Genomic DNA, 19,669 nt, shown 5'->3' with positions numbered 1-19,669 from the left:
ACCCATTTCAAGGGTCGTCCCATACTATGCCACCTTAGGGTGGGTGCACACGATCAGGACGTGTCCTCCCCTGCAGGGCCGGAGTGCTCTCCGCAGGGTTCGGGCCGCTGCGAACTTTCGCTCTATACTCCCTGCGGAAATCACTCGTACCTCCGCAGTATAAATTGACACGCTGTGGCTTTGAAAGCTGCGCCGCAGGTCAGTTTACGCTGCGGAGAAAAGAAGCACAGTGGGTGTGGGATTTCTATAAATCCCATCCACTGTGCTTCTATTGTACAACGCGTTTTGGACGCAGCAAAAACACACTGCAACCATAACTCTGCCAACCCTGATCGTGTGCACCCGCCCTTACTGTCCAATAATTGGTTGTAGTTTATTGGGACCATTTAATCAACATCTACTGTTTTAAAATAAAAGCCTGTCAGTACAAAATGACTGCTTATCCCGAGTACAGGTACTCGCTGCAGCCTTGACGTGGTAAGTCAGTTCAGTGTACTATCTCACTTGTTCTCCATCAATCTCCATGTGACTCTGGCTTCTGTAAAGTATGAGTTTTCAATCAAGAAAGAGGGAAATAAGATAAAAAAGTAAGTGGGAAGGTGCACTCAAGTGTGTTGTCATGCCAAGGCTGCAGCGAGCACCTGTGTTTGGTTTGAACAGTCTTTTTTTTTTTTTTACTGATATTCGATTCAGTCCTCATGTGTCACGGCCTGATGTGATCTCGAGGGGGATGTGTAATCAGAAGGTCGCAGTATATTATTGATCAGAGATGCGTTTTAGTACCCGCTCGTTGTTTAGCGAGTTCGAGCATATTTAATTCCGGTGTTGAAGGGGTTAAAGGAAATATGTCAGCAGATTTTTGCTACCTTATCTAAGAGCAGCACACACCATGCTTTCAATGTTCATTTCCAAAGACAGAAGCTGCTAATCGCAGAAGGGGCAGAGTCGGACTATAGCTCACAGGCTGCTGAGACCCACTAATGATAAAGATAAGAGGCTTAAACTAACATTACAGATAAACAAAAGCAGACTACGAAATAATACAGATGGGGCTGAAATTTCTGTTTTAACTCTTGCAGCATGCTGTCTTCAGATTATATTGCAGTCCACGTGGCTTCACAACCGAATCACTGAACTCTGTTCCTGCTCCACCAGGCTTTTCATCCCAGGCGTTTGCACAGTGTTTAGTGCCCATCATTACCAACTGACTCAGTGTGAGCTTGCCCCTGGGCACCAGAATTATTTTCTTGTGCCCACTTTTACTGCCTAACCCTTTATCAATCTACCTCGGGATAATATTGCCACGATAAAGTCTCAGATCGAGCCGAAACGTAGGTAAAGGCAACTGATGGTATTGACTTTTGCAGAAATTTTTTTTTTCAAAAAGTAAAAAATTGTTATACAATCTAACTCCTCAATCCTTCCTATGCCGGCTATAGCTTATACCTATGCTGTCCACTTTGAAGGAGTTAGTTTCTGGAGAAGCAGAGATGTTGCTTCTGTAGCAGCTGAGAAGTTCCTGTTGGAAAATCAGTGATGTGCTATTTGTTGTGTCTTTCCCCACCTGTTTGTCTTATTGTACAGGCGAGACTAGTGTCTCACTGGCCTTCACTAGTCCGGGTGAGTTAATGGCCCGGGAGGGCCTAGGCATGTGATGGCGCACGGGAGAAGGACCCATCACGGGACATTAGGAAGTGCAGGGAACAGCCTCAGGTGTTAGGAGGTGACTCCACTTCCCTCTCCCTAGTGCCAGGGCCTTCTGTAGTGTTGGTATCTTAGCGTTCCCTTTGTGTTGCGCCACTCGCCGGGAGTCCAACCTGGTGTGGCACCAGCAGTCACATCATGCCCACACATATGATCTGCTCTGCATACTGTATCTGTGACAAAGTCATGCTCTATTACATATGAGAACATGTTGCCTAACAGAGACAGAACCTGCAGTATGCCAGGTCCAGTAGGGAATGATGGAGACTGTTTGTTCAACTAGAATATTAAAGGGAACCTGTCACCAGATTTGGGGCCTATAAGCTGCGGCCACCACTAGTGGGCTCTTAGATACAGCATTCTAACATGCTGTATATGAGAGCCCAGGCGTTGTGTAGCACGTAAAAATCACTTTATAATACTCACCTAAGGGGCGGTGGAGACTGGTTGGATGGGTGTCTTCATTCTCCGGGTGCTGCGCCTCCTATTTCGGTCTATCTTTTTCTCCTTCTTCTGAAGACTGGGTGCATGACGCATCCTACGTCATTCACACAGGCCGGCATTGAGGTCCTGCGCAGGCACACTTTGATCTTTCCTGAGCAGGGCAGATCAAAGTATTGTAGTGCGCTTTCGCAGGACCTCAATGCCAGTGCATGTGCATGATGTAGGACACGTCATGCACCCAGGCTTCAGAAGAAGGAGGACAAAGATGGCCAAAAGAAGAGGCGCCGTTACGAGAGAATGGAGACAACCATCTGACCAGTCTGCACCGTACCGATTATTAAGGTACGTATTATAAAGTCATTGTTATGTTCTACACAGCGGCGTGGTGGTGGCCGCAGGTTATAGTCACCAAATCTGGTGACAGGTTCCCTTTAAATGTGTATAGAAGGCCCAACACATGCATTATGGAAGAACACCAATACATACATTACATTTTACATAATGAAACCCTCTGAGAAGAAATGATTAATGGATTTTGTCAGTGAGTGGGAGGTGAAAACACGACTGTTGCCGAAAATAAAATTCATACAAATCAATAAAAGTATAAAACAAAAAAAAAAAGAAAAGCACTTTAATTGCAATGTATTGTGCACACAATACCCATACATAGCCCCCCTCTTGATGGAGCCGGTTTACCCTCCTACACATTACTAATTTTATTACTTAGATCTAGGATCTCGGATTTGATCACCGTTAGGTTGTACATTTTATCGCTTAGCAGGTTGATATCTTTTTCTCTGTTGAGTAGATCGGATGCCAAGCGGCCGATCCTCAGAGTCAGATCGCCTATCGTGGCTTCTAAATAGGCAAAGTCCTTCTTGATTGTGAAGACTTTGGGCTTGAGTTCGTTTGCAAAATTTACGGCCTGTAAGACCTTCAATCTGTCACTCTCAAGACTGGAGAGTTTATCGGAATTGTCTGTGAAATTACCCTTGAGCTCCATCAAACGTATCTTTAGGAAATCTATTCTGTCCGAATTCCTAGAAACCGAGCTCTTCAACGAGGTGATCCGGTCAATGCTGCCGAATAAGGCATCTCCCATTCTCTCCGCTGTCTTCTTCTCGGCTTTCTCTAATTTTCTCTCCAACTCATTGACCGAGTCAGTCATAGAGATAATGTCCGTCTCCATCCCCGAAATCCTTCTCACATCTGTCTTCACGGTCGCTATCTTGTTGGAAACTTCTTTAGAGATACTTGTGGTGGTCTGCTCAACCAGAGAAACGGCATCTTCAAGAGCGGTAAGGTTGACTTCCAGCTGGTCTCGTTTTGCTGAAATAAGGCTTGTCCATTGCTCGATATTGCCAATATCCTTTTGCAACTGTTCCATGCGCTCAGGGATCTGAAGATCCTTTAGCTTGGTCATGGTCTGTGTGGTTTCTTCCATCTGAAAAATAAGTAAAGAAAAATAATTTTAAAAAAGCGGATATACGGGTTTTTTGGAACTTTATTAAAAACTAGCTGTACTACCCGGCTTCGCCCGGGTTAATAACTGTTAACAAAATAGAATGTATTAACATTCCCGGGATAGAATGTATAAATAGAATGTATTAACTCCCGGGATAGTAACTGTCTCTCTGTTTCTCTTCCATTCTCTGTCTGTCTCCCCCTCTGTATATATCTCTCTGTCTCTCTCTCTATCTTTGTCTGTCTGTCTCTTTCCCTGTCTGTCTCTGACTGTCTCTTTCTCCGTCTGTCTCAATCTCTTTCCCTGTCTGTCTATTTATCTCTTTCCCTGTCTGTCTATCTCTGTCACTTTCCCTGTGTCTCTTTCCCTCTCTTTCCCTGTGTCTTTCTCTTTGTCTCTTACCCTGTCTGTCTCTTTCCCTTTCTTTCCCTACCTGTCTGTTTCCCTGTGTCTGTTACTTTGTCTGTGTCTGTCTCTTTGTGCCTGTCTCTTACCCTGTCTATGTTTGATCCTTACCCTGTCTGTGTCTGCCTCTTTCCCTGTCTGTCTCTTTCCCTGTCAGTCTGTCTTTGTCTGTCTCTTTTTGTCTGTCTCTTACCCTGTCTATGTCTGTTTCTTACCCTGTCTGTGTCTGCCTCTTTCCCTGTCTGTCTCTTTCCCTGGCTGCATTGTGACACGCCAACATTCCATATAAGGGCGTGACCGCACATTCTTCTGAAGTTCTGGCTGCACTGTGGCTCCCAGCTCCATTCACTTTAATGGAGGCAGGTTTTTTGGCGAATAACTAAAGCGCGGGGTTAACATTTCCCCTCAAAACATAGCCTATGACATACACACACACACACACACACACACACACACACATACATACATACATACATACATACATACATACATACATACACATTCAGCTTTATATATGTTCATTGTTTAGATGTGAAGTTTGCGCGTCAGGGTCTAACTTCATCGATCAGCTGAATGATGGGGCCATTGGGATGTATACTACTTCTAGGTGTTCGCCTCCAGAAAGCATATACTCCTGAAAATGGCACACAGTGACTCCATCTGCACCATTATCGTCAATAGCCCCATCGGCGAATACATCCGAAACTTGTTTTGCAGGGGTTCGGATAGACGTCCCAACGGGACCACTGAACGGAGATTGAAACCCAATGTGAAAGGGGCCTTATTGAATGGAACTGAGCTGCAATACCAGGCGATAACACAACGAAAAGTACAGCGCTCTGCCTAGGGAAGTCCTCTCTGATCTATGAGGTGCCAGGAGATGGTCAGCACCAATCTGATATTAAAGACCATCTATTTTGTAAGCTTAAAAAAATCCCAAATATGTGATTAATAATTGGAAAAACATCTAATTACCGTACTTTTGTGAACTCTATGAGCCCTTCCAGTGAATAGATTTGACTTCAAAAAATGCATTGAGCAAAACGCGTCAAAAACACAATGTTTTTGCTGTGGTGTATTTTTGGTGGGTTATTTTGGGACAAAAATGCTGTATCTTTGTGGTTATAATAAAAAAAAAATGCCACGTGTGAATATAGCCTTAAAGTTTTTGCAATTAAAAAAAAAAAGAAATCATGCGCCAGCTCTTTGTACTGAGCGTATATACATATACAGTGTTTTTCATAGAGAGATAGAGATATATATATCTAGCTAAAGAAAGACCTATTGCATAAAAAAGGTTTCGCGTTGAATGTATTTTAAACAGGTCTTTAGAAAAAAAAGTGTTTAAATCTTGCAACTTTCACACTGTCCTATGGGGTTCAGAAGCCTCATTATCATCATAGCCAGAGTTGAAATGAAAGGTAGCACCTCTATGTAAAGTAGATAACACAAGATCCACCATTTACAATAGGTGATGTCACAGCTCACCTCCTCCTCCTGTACAATCACTGACAACACCTCTATATACAGTAGATAACACAGGATCCACCAACCACAATAGGTGATATCACAGCTCACTTCCTCCTCCTCCTGTACAATGACTGACAACACCTATCTGCAGTAGAGAACCCAGGATCCACCAATAAACAATAGGTGATGTCACAGCTCACCTCATCCTCCTGTACGACTGAAAACACCTGTACATACAGTAGATAACACAGGATCCACCAACCACAATAGGTGACATCACAGCTCACTCCCCCCCCTCCTGTACAATCATTGATAACACCTCTGTATACAGTAGATAACACAGGATAAATAATTCCCTATAGGTAATGTCACAGCTCACCTCCTCCACCTCCTGTACAATGACTGATCACACCTCTATATACAGTAGAGAAAGCAGGATCCATTAGCATTGTCACATCTCTCTCTAGGCCCCATCCAATCCCAATGACCTTTTCACATGATCATTGGACACTTCATATAAAAGATAGAATCTGAGTTTGCGTACTGCTACTAATGTGCGTGTAGTTTAAAAAAAAAAAACAAAAAAAAACCCATTAATTATGAGTCCAGAATTGACCCATTTGTTAGTGTGAAACGTGCAAGGTTTTTATTTTTATTAATATAGCTCATGACATGAATATCAAATAATAAAAAACATTTAACAAAAAACACATTTTCTAATCCTTTTTTTTCAATCGAAAAATCACATACTAAAGAATCCCATATTTAACGCAATCTTACAGGAGAATTATAGAGGGGTAATATTATATTGGGATCATAGCTTTTTTATTTTTAAAAAATACACTAAAATTATATCTGCTTTTGCAGCTGCTGCCTGACATTGAGCATCAGATCCTCTTTTTCGTTTGTCCCCATTTTAAATGAATGTATACTATATGTAGTAAATATTATTATAGCCTAAAAAAAAAAAAAAGTATCTTCCATGTTCTTGCCCATCTTATCTAGTGATTTAGAACAATAAGACGTGGTCCCATCTTGGTTTTTGGACCCTCTTCTTGAAGTCTTATGTGAAGGCTTTAATGCAGCGTGAAGGTTGTGCAGATCAATGGACGGCCACGGTTCTTGGCTCAAGTTAACAAATGGATGGGATGGGGGTGGGGGGTTGGGGTTAAATCAATTTTTGACTGCAGTCTAACAGGGTAAATGAAATAAGTTTATCTAATGTAGACAACCAATATAACGTAAATGATGAGCGGGATAAGAACATTATTTCAGTTACCACAGCAACAACTCGCTCCGAAGAGAACAAATGTTCCAAACATTCTACACGAATCTCGACAAAAAGAACATCTCACATCCCGACACAGCAACTCATGAAAACGTTCCTGTCAATTTGGGAAGTGGATTAATAGTCCATAGAATGGGGCCCGTTGTTTAGGGTCGTCATCTCTAAGGCACTTCACAATGGTGGGCCCTGGTACTGTTAACGTCACCACCGGAGTCCGCTCCATCGACTTCTGCTCCAATCGCAAGGCGACGCCGTGTTCCTGCCGTGGATGGTGCTGGTGATGGGAGAGGATTCGATGCCAGTGGCGCTGGTGGGCACAGGCTCCGTTCATCCACTGGACTGGGTTTCCTGGGGATCTGCAGTGCCACTGGCTGACTGTAGGTGGCGGGTGTCTCCCAGCTGAGGTACCATTCAGCTACAGCCTATGGGAAGACACCACACCCTTTTTAATTCCTCTCCTGTCTGCTGACCTCTGCCAGAGATAGTTCTGAGAATTCTGGCTCCTGTTTCGTCCTGTGAGTTCGTGTGCCGATTACCGCTTTTTTCCTGACTACCCTCCAGCCTGCTGTTTTTGTACCTCTCTGCCCGTTCCGGTTTTTACCTTTGCTTGTTTCTGATTACGTCCTTGCCTGCTGATTCTGTCCCTGTTCCGCAATTCCTGGTTTGACCCTGCCTGACAACTACTGTCTCAGACTACAGCCTTCCACAGGTAGTGATCTCCAGGGCCCTGTGTAATTCCAAATCCCTATATAGGGGTTAAAGGGTTTCAGGGTTCTGGGGGTCCTGCTTGGCGAGTGGCTTCCCTCTAGCCTGTCCATTACAGCCTGTCTAAGTCTGTGGATCTAAGCAGGCGTTACAGGTACTAGGGAAGGGGATGATGGGACACCTCCTGCACTCACCTGCAGCTGCACCCTTCACTCCTAGCCATACAGGTTCCTCACCTGTCACCGAACAGGATACCTTAAACCCTGAGAGATGCTCTAATAACCCTGGCTAGTGAGCTGGCAGGTGAGGATCGCTAGTCCCACCGCTGCACTAATTCAACAAGAAGGGAAGGTACAACAAACAGGGGAAACAACAAAGGATAAAGCCCAGCTGCATCCTAAACAGCTTCATACAACAAAGTGCTCAGCAGCTCCTTCCACCTCGAGGCCTAGCTTCAGAATGAATCAGAATAGGGCCTGTTGTTTAGGGTCATCATCTCTAAGGCTGCATGGAGAGCATGCCAAGATGGACTCTCGCTCTAGAGTACTGGTCACACAGTCCTCCAGTAATCCCACAGATTTTGAATAGTCACAGTGTAATGCTACATTTCCCCTGTGGTGGCGCTGCAGGAAAACTGAACACTTAAAGGGAAGCAATCAGAAAATAAATTTACTGTCACACACAGACTTGGGGAAGGTCCGGCGTGGCGCAAGGCACACAATAAACAGGGGTTTCACCACAACAAACAAGGGGTACACCATGGACACTTTCACAATGATGTGCCCTGGTACTAGGGAAGAGGATGATGTGACACCTCCTGCACTCACCTGCACCCTGCACTCCTAGCCAGTTCTTATACAGGGTCTTCACCTGTCGCTGAACAGGATACCTGAAGCCCTGAGAGACCCTGTATTAACACTGGCTAGTGAGCTGGCAGGTGAGGATCGCTAGTCCCACCGCTGCACTAATACAACAAGAAGGGCAGGTACAACAAACAGGGAAAACAAAGTATAAAGTCCAACTTCATGGTTGCAGTCAGACATCAGGACTGCACCCTAAATAGCTTCATACAACAAAGTGCTCAGCAGCTCCTTCCACCTCGAGGCCTAGCTTCAGAATGAATCAGAATGAGGCCCGTTATTTAGGGTCATCATTTCTAAGGCAGTTTGGAGAGTGTGCCAAGATGGTCTCTCACTCTGGGGGACTGGTCACACAATCCTCCAGTTATTACAGTTATCCTATACATTTTGAATAGGCACAGTATAATGCTGCATTTGCCCAGTTGTGGCGCTGCAGGGAAACTGAATACTTAAAGAGAAGCGATCATCAGAAAATAATCTATTGTCACGCACAGACTTGGGGAAGGTCATGACACACAACAAATAGAGGTTTCACCACAACAAACAAGGAATACACCGGGGACACTTTCACAATGGTGGGCTCTGGTGCTAGGGAAGGGGATGATGGGACGCCTCCTGCAACACACTGCACTGCTAGCTAGTCCCTATACAGGTTCCTCACCTGTCGCCGAGCAGGATACCTGAAACCCTGAGAGACCCTCTAATAACCCTGGCTAGTGAGCTGGCAAGTAAGGATCGCTAGTCCCACCGCTGCACTAATACAACAAGAAGGGAAAGTACAACAACCAGGGGAAACAACAAAGGATAAAGCACAGCTTTATGGCTACAGCCTACACTGCTTCATACAAAGAGCTCAGCAGCTCCTTCCACCTCAAGGCCTAGCTTCAGAATGAGGATATACTGCCACCCTCTTGGCTACACAAATAGTTAAACCATTTCTGACCTCTGGGAACACCAGTAAACACTAGAGTAGGGTACACTGCCACCCCCTTAGCTATATAAATAGTTAAATAATTTCTGACCCCTGGGATCACCAGTAAACACTACCTGAGAGAACGTCTAATAACCCTGGCTAGTGAGCTGGCAAGTAAGGATCGCTAGTCCCACCGCTGCACTATTAGAATAAGAAGGGAAAGTACAACAACCACGGGAAGCAACAAAGGATAAAGCCCAGCTTTATGACTACAGCCTACACTGCTTCATACAAAGAGCTCAGCAGCTCCTTCCACCTCAAGGCCTAGCTTCAGAATGAGAGTATACTGCCACCCTCTTGGCTACAGAAATAGATAAACCATTTCTGACCCCTTTGACCACCAGTAAACACTAGAATGGGGTATACTGCCGCCCCCGTAGCTACACAGATATGAAAATAAAACAGATGCATAGTGCTTTGGACCCCATGGATTTAGTCATACAACTTTCCAGACATTGACACTTTGCTTCTAGTGCTCTCCGCTCCGTCCATTCCTCCCTGTTCTTCATAGGGAAGAATGGGATGTTTTCATTAGTAATTCATCTTGTCTGTCATTCTACCCTTGAGCTATTTATATTAACTATTTTTTGGGAAACTGGAGCGGTGCCAGAAAATGTGAAATAAACTTCCCCTCCTAAATAATGGGCCTATTAGTGGAAAACTAAACACCACCCGGCTTTTAGTGATGTTGCACCTGCTGTTTTGCCTGGAGATATACAGCTCATGAATACTAAAGTTACATTTAAAGAAAAAATACACACTTAGCTCAAGTTTTTCTCATTTTATTTGTATTAAAAATACCAGGCATAAAAATATAAGAAATCTGTGTGCAATGTAAAAAATATAAGGGGCTGCTAGAGAAACCCTTGATTTGATCAAAATAACAGCAAACAGCTCAGTAAGTGACACATCGCTGGAATCAGGGTCTCTGTTTCTACATTATGCTGCCCTCAGATAGAAAAAAACCTGGTGACAGATTCCATTTCCTTGTATTTCATAAGGTCCAAAGCTCCCCCTACTGGTGGCTGTAAGAATCGAAAATCATATTAGTTACGTCAATATTTTTGCACGTGAGCTCTGCTGCAGAAAAATGGTACACCGATCTTACTGTTCATCTATTAAGACACTGATCGCAAAATGTTGGATATGGTATTAAAAGTGTTTCCCTCAAAATAACATGGTCTTATATTATTTTTGGCTAGGGCTTATTTTCAGGGGATGTCTTCTTATATTTTTTTTTATTGGTGTCAGTGATTGGAACAGGTGTTAACGGAAAATGAATATTCACCCCCTTTCCCCCACCCATAATCCCTCCCACCCCTCTGTGGCCTGCCGTCCTACGGTGTGACGTTCGCAGTGCAATGCTCGGACTGTCCGTCTGCTCTCCTGACCTGAGCGTGACAGTTGTTCGGGTCAGGAGAGCCACCGGCCAGTCCGAAAATTTCAATAATCAGATACAGTAGCCTGACTGAATCACTGATGCCGCCACAGAGGGGTGGGAGGGATTATGGGTGGGGAAAGAGGGAGAATATTCATTTTCCATTAACAAACGTTTCAATCCCTAACGCCAAATACATCGGGGTGGGCGATATTCATTTTTCATTAACTAGATGGCATGTGACTATGGGGTTTACAGCACCAGAATGGGGCAATGTACACCTACAAAAGTTACACATCCTGAAAGGGCTGCACAAGCTCTTTTTCAGGATACCATTACTATGATAATCCGCAACTAGGGCTTATTTTTCCAGTAGGGCTTATATTATAAGCATACACCAAAAAGGTCGAAAAACTCTGCTAGGGCTTATTTTTTGATTAGATCTTGTTTTCGAGGAATCATGGTAGTAAGGTATGGAACTAGGGCTTGTTTTTGGAGTAGATCTTATTTCTGGGGAAACACGGTAGTAAGGTATGCAACTAGGGCTTATTTTTGCAGTAGGGCTTATATTAGAAGCATACTCCAAAAAAAGCTGAAACACCCTGCTAGTCAGTGAGGTCCGTGGAGCCTCTGTTAGGAGTCTTGACACGGAAAATAGCCAGATATCCATCCGGGAAGGACATAGCCAAGGAGTGGCTCTTTTTAGGAGACCACCACAACCACCATATTAAGTGGCCCTTTTAGTCAATATCCAACTCTTGACGAGTTTAAAGATATGACAAGGGAAATACCAAGGCCAGGTATCCATCCACAGACAGCTGTTTCGGGGTATTGCCCCTCATCAGTGTGGAGTAGGATTCTGGCCAGGTGGGAGCAATGCCTAGTAGACCTGCAAGACAAAACAATCACTGATCTCGGGGAGACCAGCCAGAGAAAACACTGCCGGCAACCAACAAAGGCGCTCAACACAGTGAAATCCTAGGTGCAATGCCCCCTTGTCATATCTTTAAACTCGTCAAGAGTTAGATATTGACTAAAAGGCCACTTAATATGGTGGTTGTGGTGGTCTCCTAAAAAGAGCCACTCCTTGGCTAGGTCCTTCCCAGATGGATATGTGGCTATTTTCCATGTCGAGACTCCTAACAGAGGCTCCACGGACCTTTTTGATTTGCATACTTCCCAGTGAGCAATGCACCTAGGATTTCACTGTGTTGAGCGCCTTTGTTGGCTGCCGGCAGTGGTTTCTTTGGCTGGTCTCCCCGAGATCAGTGATTGTTTTGTCTTGAAAAACCCTGCTAGGGCTTATTTTCAGGGAAACACGGTCATAAGGTATGGATCTAAGGCTTATTTTTGTAGTAAGGCTTATATTAGACGCATACAACAAAAAGGTTGAAAAACCCTGCTAGGGCTTATTTTCGGAGTAGATCTTATTTTTGGGTAAACACAATAGATAGGTATACAACTAGGGCTTATTTCAGCAGTAGGTCTTATATTATAAGTATACTCCAGAAAAAGCCAAGAAACCTGCTAGGGCTTATTTTCGGAGTAGACCTTATTTTCGGGGAAACATGGTAGTAAGGTATGGAACTAGGGCTTATTTCTGCAGTAGGGCGTATATTATAAGCATACTCCACAAAGGTCGAAAAACCCAGCTAGGGCTTATTTTCTGGGTAGGTCTCATTTTCGGGGAAATACAGTAGTAAGGTATGGAACTAGGGCACATTTTTGCAGTAGGGCTTAAATTAGAAGAATACTCCAAAAAAAAGCGCCGAAAAACCCTGCTAGGGCTTATTTTCTGGATATATCTTATTTTCGGGGAAACACATTAAGGCATGGAACTAGGGCTTACTTTGGCAGTAGGGCTTATATTATAAGCATGCGCCAAAAAAAGTCGAAAAACCCAGCTAGGACTTATTTTCGGGATAGAACTTATTTTTCGGGAATCACGATAGTAAGATATGGCACTAGGGCTTATTTCTGCAGTAGGGCTTAAATTATAAGCATACACCAAAAAGGTTGAAAAACCCTGCTAGGGCTTATTTTTGGATTAGATCTTGTTTTTGGGGAATCATGGAAGTAGGGCTTAAATTATAAGCATACACCAAAAAGGTTGGAAAAACCCAGCTAGGGCTTATTTTCGAGGTAGATCTTATTTTTGGGATAAACATGGTAGTAAGGTATGGAACTAGGGCTTATTTTTGGAGTAAGGCGGGCTTTGCACACTACGACATCGCAGGCCGATGCTGCGATGCCGAGTGCGATAGTGCCCGCCCCCGTCGCAGCAGCGATATGTGGTGATAGCTGGCGTAGCGAAAGTTATCGCTACGCCAGCTTCACACACACACTCACCTGCCGTGCGACGTCCCTGTGGCCGGCGACCCGCCTCCTTGTTAAGGGGGCGGGTCGTGCGGCGTCACTGCGACGTCACACGGCAGGCGGCCAATCAGAGCGGAGGGGCGGAGATGAGCAGAATGTAAACATCCTGCCCACCTCCTTCCTTCCGCATATCCTACGGAAGCCGCAGTGAGGCCGGTAGGAGACGTTCCTCGCTCCTGCGACTTCACACACAGCGATGTGTGCTGCCGCAGGAACGAGGAACAACATCGGACCATTGCGTCAGCGTAATTATGGATTACGCCGACGCTGTACCGATGATACGATTACGACGCTTTTGCGCTCGTTAATCGTATCATCCAGCCTTTACACACTGCGATGTTGCATGCAATGCCGGAAGTGCGTCATTTTCAATTTGACCCCACCGACATCGCACCTGCGATGTCGCAGTGTGCAAAGTGCCCCTTAGTCTTATATCAGAAGCATACTCCAAAAAAGTCGAAAAACCCTGCTAGGGCTTATTTTGCAGGGTAAATCTCATTTTTGGGGAAACACATGGAACTAGGGCTTATTTCTGCAGTAGGGTTGATATTATAAGCATACTCCAAAAAGGTCGAAAAACCCTGCTAGGGCTAATTTTCGGTAAAACGCGGTAGTAAGGTATGCAATTAGGACTTATTTTTGCAGTAGGGCTTATATTATAAATCATACTCTAAAAAGGTCAAAAAACCCAGCTAGGGCTTATTTTCAGGGTATATCTTATTTTTGGGATAAACATGGTAGTAAGGTATAAAACTAGGGCTTATTTTTGGAATAAGGCTTATATTAGAAGCATACCCCAAAAAGGTCGAATAACCCTGTTAGGGCTTATTTTCGGGAAAACACAATAGTTCTTGTTAAATCTGATTTAATGGAGATATTGTTCCCAGCACAATATTCATAAAATACTAATTGTGTGAAGGTTGCGAAGTGCATCTCAAAATACTGTTAAAATAGTCAGATTTCGTTGAAAGGGTTCGACTGATGTCACCCAGTTGGGTCTATAGATTGGCCTGTATGCTACAGTCATACATGTCTGTAGTGCGATAAAAAAAAAGGTTAAAAACATATATATTTTTAGCCTTTCAGTTTAATTTTAACTCTTATCAGATTTCTTCTCTTCTGACAAAATATTTGCTTTCTCCTTCAATACGGACACTTCATTTTGCAGTTTTAGGATACTGTTGTCGTACTGCATCCTTTCCAGGGCATGTTGGATCTCCAAAGTCTCGGTAATGATTTTCAGTAAGTTGTCCTCCGTATTAAAAACTTGCTCTGTCAATGTATTCATTTTTTTCTCCAGGTCCTGCATCTCCGTAGACACCTTCAGAAGGCTACGGACTCCGGAGTCAATCGCTGGCAAATTCTTGATGCATTCCGTCAGTTTAGGCTGAAATTCTTCCATGTTCTTTCGGACCTTATTGTTCAGATCGACCAAGTCGCTCTGTTCTTTTTCCATCTCCTTGATAGCGTTGTCATCCCATTCCAGAACATCAGAAATCCGCTGAAGGTCATCATCTTCTTGGGTTTTCACGGTTCTAAAATTACGGATTGTCCCAGATTCAAACTCTTTAAGTTTCTCGGAGAGCTGCTTGAGCGTTTGGTCAGCAGAGTTGATCTTCAAGGTCATCTCGTTACGGAAAGACTTGGCTTCCGACTTGACAGAGTCGGATTCGAGGTTCATCTTATCGAGACTCTTCTTCCATGAATCAGTGATGTTCTGAAACCTCAGGTTGATAGTCTGCATCTTTTCAGAGAGCGACCTCTCATGGATTTGGATGTGATCGATATCAGTATAGAGGTTGGTCAACTGTTGCTGTAAGTTGCTCACCAGAGAAGAGGATGACGTTGCTTCTGCTAGGACCTCATCGGTGGACTCGAGCTGTAAGAGAAGGTCCATGTGCTTAGTCTAACACAATGTAATGTATAAAAGAAATCAAAAAACACAGCGTCATCGTAAGGAAAGAATATATGAGCTTTGTCTTGCCAGAATTGAATATTTTTAGGCTGTCAATCTCAACTTCTCCAAGGATTGGTAGACGAGGAGGAGGAGCAGGAAAGACTTCTAGTTGACCAAAGAAGAGTGAAAAGAGTTCACAAATATGGAGTTATCATCATGAGACCATAAATTCGAAGAGATATCTTTGAGGAACTGCATGGAAAGTTTGATCCCGTACAGTAGAGAAGGTAGAAACACCAATTATGAGACCTTGAAGCCACCAGTCAAGAGCAGACATTCTTGGCCTCGCTATTCCCTAGGTTATGTTCACGTTGAGTTTTTCAATGGGAAGCAGTTCATTTTTGGGGGAGTTTTTCTTTTCCTGAAGATTATGGTGGACCGATTTGGAAGTTTTTGTTTTACTGACTTGTTCTTTGCAGCCTATAAATTTGACAGTGGTTAGTTTGAAGAGGTGTCCTTCAGGATCAGCTTCAAAGAAGCTGGATTTTAGCAGACGGAGTGAGTAGCGATAATGTCACGCTAGGTATGGGGAAGTACCAAGCGCATGGTGAAAGGGAAGGGACACCCTGTATCTAGGGAAAATGGTGACCCCTGACCGAACCTACAGTTGGTCCCTGAGGTCCCTCACCACCCTAGATAGGTGCGGAACCTATGTGTGGAGACGGATAACTGACCCTAAAAATCCCTAGTGCTGGGCCCTAAATAGAGAACGGATGGAATGAGCTCTTAGTCAACCCCATTAAACAACTATAGAAGACACAAGGGAGAAAAGCATGAACCACTTATCTACAAATGACTAAGGTAGAAGCTTAGCCAAGTTTTCAGCAACAATACCACAGAGGAGTGCAAGCCACCTGCTTGCAACCTAGACTTAAAGGAACTGAAAAATATCACCAGCACCAGTCCAAAGAAAGGAAGGGGTATTTAAACACCAAGGGAATACTGATTATCAACAACTGGGTGGAAGTCAAGCTCCTGCTGGTTCCAAAAGGGTGGAGAGATGAATCTAGAAGGAAAGCTACCTATACCAATGAACTGAAACTATCACCAGCATTAGTCCAAGGAAGGAAGGGGTATTGAAGCACAAAGATAAAGCTGATTATCAACAACTGGGTGGAAGTCGAGCTCCTGCTGTTTCCAAAAGGGGAGAAATAAATCCAGCAGGAAAGCTACCTATACCAGTGAATACTGACAGAAGGAACTATGGAAAGTTAGGGCACATTTTGTGCAACCAAACTCTGTGACCTTCTATTGCCAGAAACCACATGACTGACTGTTACACTCGTGACAGATAGTAGGGCTTCCACAGACCAGCTTAGGAACCTCTAGGCCACCATGCATAGTGCCCATGTGACAATTCCATGTTAGTGTATATACACGGTGCTGTAAAACGCGTTTTCTGCCTAGAATCAAACAGCAAAAAACGCATAGGGTTTATCCAAAAATCGCAGGAGCTTGCAGGAAAACCATGGGCGTTTTTTGCCGTGCAGGGCACAGCCTGACTCCCTGACTCCTTATGCTGATAACAGTGGTTGATAACAATTAGGAATGTGATGAGAAGCCGAGACTTTTAAAATGGTAATTACTTGATATACTAATTTTATTTTAATTTTTACACAAAAATATGCACAACTTTTGATTATATAATAAATTTTATTTATGTAAAAGCGGAGACCCCCTTAAAGCATCTTCTTCCAATAACTATAAACCAGTTGCACCTTGTCCTAAAACCTGTTATTTCCGTATATTGTAAAAGCCCGGATTATACATATTTTAGGAGCTGAAGTGGCCGCCTTCATTACGTCACAACTCTAGAAACCTAATCTAGTCCTCATGTAAGATTCATGCAGAACGGAGTCCGGATATTGTGTCTCGGGATGAAGAAATAGGAGACAGAGTAAAGCGAAGTGCAGGAAATGCCCTGGAAGAATCTGACACTGATTTACCATAATTAAAATTAATGAATCATTATTCTTTCTCGTAACATAAAATTACAATGGGATTATGTGATGCCAAGACGATGACGACCGGCTGGTTGGGTAACATTCCTGCTTGTGCAGCATAGGGACATTGCGGTATGGATCGCTACTGAGCTTGGTTAACATCGGGAGTCTTATTCTGACATTTGCACCATTAAAAGATATCCGTCAGCAAGTTTTTGCTATGTAATCGGAGAGCAGGCAAAGAGACCCTGATTCCAATGATGTGCCACTTCCTTCGCAGCTTGTTATAGTTTCCATGCAATCAGTGTTTTATCAGCAGGAGATTATCACTGCAGGACTAGATGTTGCGTGTCTGGCAGTCCAGCAAATTTGTTTAACCACGCCCCCACCACTGATTGGTAGTTTGATGACACTGTACAAAGAAAGCTGCCAATCAGGGCTGTGGGCGGAGATAAACAGCTCAGAATTCATAGCACTGTTACATCTACAGCAGAGGAAATAGGGATTTTATTAAAACTGCACCAAGCAGCACAATAAGTGACATCGCTGGAATCAGCAGGAGATTATCACTGCAGGACTAGGTGACCTGTGCCTGGCAGTCCAGCTAATCTGTGTAACCTCCATCCCCATCACTGACTGGTAGCTTGCTGATACTTTATACAGAAAGCTGCCAATCAGCGGTGTGGGCGGAGTTATACACATCTCAGCATTCATACCACTGCTACATTTCCAGCAGAGAAAATAGGGATTTTATCAAAATTGCACCGAGCAGCCCAGTAAGTGACACATCGCTGGAATCAGGGTCTCAGCCCCTACATCATGGTGCTCTCAGATTACACAGCAAAAATCTGCTGTTTATTCCCTTTACCTTACTTATATGTCTAATAACCTTATGTTCCCTAGAATTGATGCCCTATTTCTGAGCAATTTCAGGCAACTGCTAAACATGATGAGGTCTGCATCGAAATAGCGTTAAAAGATCTTTCCTCAGTCTCCACTAGGGGCAGCTTTCCGCACAGTTTCTCATTACTGGATAGAAGTTAAACCTGATGGACCTGAACCTGTCCTTTTAACAAACGCTGCATAAATCAACTGAAGTATCAGATGACAGCTGCCTACGGAAGTCTATGGAGAGAGGAGCAGAGAGATAGAAAGATGCAGTTTCTGCTTTCTAGTAAGTGTTTTATCTCACCTCAGTGTTGGATTCACAGCTACACTGCTCAGTATAATTGTCACGCTAGATATGGGGAAGTACCAAGCAAACGGTGAAAGGGAAGGTAAGGGAAACCCTGTGTCTGGGGAAGGAGGAGGTGGTGACCCCTGTGCAAGCCTACTGCTGGTCCCTGGGGTCCCTCACCACCCTTCACAGGTTCCGCACTTATGCGCCGAGCCAGATACCTGACCCTAGGTATCTCTAGCGCTGGGCCCTAAATAGGGAATGGGTGGGATGAGCTCTTCGTCAACCTCACTAACCACTATAGAAGACACAAGGAGGACACACAGGGGGCATGCTTGAACTAGTTATCGACAAATGACGCAGGTAGAAGTTCAGCAAGGTTTTCAGCAACGATACCACAGAGGAGTACAAGCCACCTGCTTGCAAACAGGGTTTGAACGACCTGAAAATATCACCAGCATTAGTCCAAGGAAGGAAGGGGTATATAAGCACCAAGAGAATGCTGATGATCAGCAGTGGGTGGAAGGAGAGCTCTTGCTGGGTCGAAACGGGAGATATTAATCCAGCAGGAAAGCTACCTATACCAATTACTACTGACAGCAGGAACAATGGAAAGTCAGGGAGCATTCTGTGCAGCCAGACACTGTGACCTTCTATGGCCAGAAACCACATGACTAATTGTACCTGAATTGAAAGTTAGAGATTGAAAATGGGTGGAAAATACAGGATACAAGTCCTAAATTAAGCAGGGACATGACAGTGTATTCTGAAGTCCCCTGGAGATGATGTTTCATTTAGAAAACCGAAGCGGATTTATATGAGTGAACCATCTGTGGACTATGTATAGTGATCTGCATCAGAAAACAATGACAGGGACCGAAAACTATTCGATTGCACAGATGGTTCCAGCATTAGCACAAGGTAATCTATAGAGAGTAAGTAAGGAGAAAAAAAACGGATGATCCAGGTAAGCTCCTTAAACGCTGACCTCTGATTTTCTATATCTGACTGGCGAGTCCAATGGATGAAAAAAAAACAACAACTTACAACACATGGAACTTAAAGGGGTTTTATGGTTTCAAAAGAGTTCTGTTTTATAAGAAAAAAAAAAAAGATGCATTACTCACCCTCCCCGGGTCCAGTGTCATATCTCCACCACTGCCCCGATATTTGTTATTTGCTTACAATACTTATGTCACAAACTATTGAACTAAGTGATTTGCTGCAGCGCTTTTGACACAACATCGGCACAGCGGATAAACAGGAAAACGGTATTGACACAGCACTGGACCCGGGGAGGGTGGGTAAAGCTCAGTTTATTTTATTACATCAAACTACATTTGGGTACAGGATTTCTTTTTAAACTGAAAAACCTCTTTAAGATAAAAGCAAAAAAAACCCAAAAAACTACAACACAAAATCTATTAATTTATATAAACAGCAGTTTCTCCGTAGCTCAGTATTCACATGATCTCCCCTCCATAAGGAAACAAAAAGCCCCTCTAGTGCCACCTATAGGTGACC

The 19,669-nt window shown here is 43.8% G+C and overlaps 1 protein-coding gene across 2 annotated transcripts in view; it reads right to left on the bottom strand.

Annotated features, from left to right (window-relative positions):
- Positions 1-2,800: 2,800 nt before the first annotated feature.
- The window catches only part of IKBIP (IKBKB interacting protein), a 30,673-nt gene continuing 13,804 nt past the window's right edge, over positions 2,801-19,669 (bottom strand). Inside the window, exon 3 of one of the 2 annotated variants that reach the window (XM_075342205.1) lies at positions 2,801-3,592. In XM_075342205.1, coding sequence (XP_075198320.1) covers positions 2,849-3,592 — 744 coding nt within the window. In that variant the 3' untranslated portion in view covers positions 2,801-2,848. Of the gene's footprint in view, positions 3,593-13,818; positions 14,948-19,669 lie in introns of those variants that run through there. The other variant, XM_075342204.1, reaches the window with a different exon arrangement.

The sequence above is a fragment of the Anomaloglossus baeobatrachus genome, chromosome 4, assembly GCF_048569485.1.
Source record: "Anomaloglossus baeobatrachus isolate aAnoBae1 chromosome 4, aAnoBae1.hap1, whole genome shotgun sequence".
Classification (NCBI taxonomy): domain Eukaryota; kingdom Metazoa; phylum Chordata; class Amphibia; order Anura; family Aromobatidae; genus Anomaloglossus; species Anomaloglossus baeobatrachus.
Note: the sequence above shows the minus strand (reverse complement) of the source record. Positions and strands in the feature narration are given on the sequence as shown.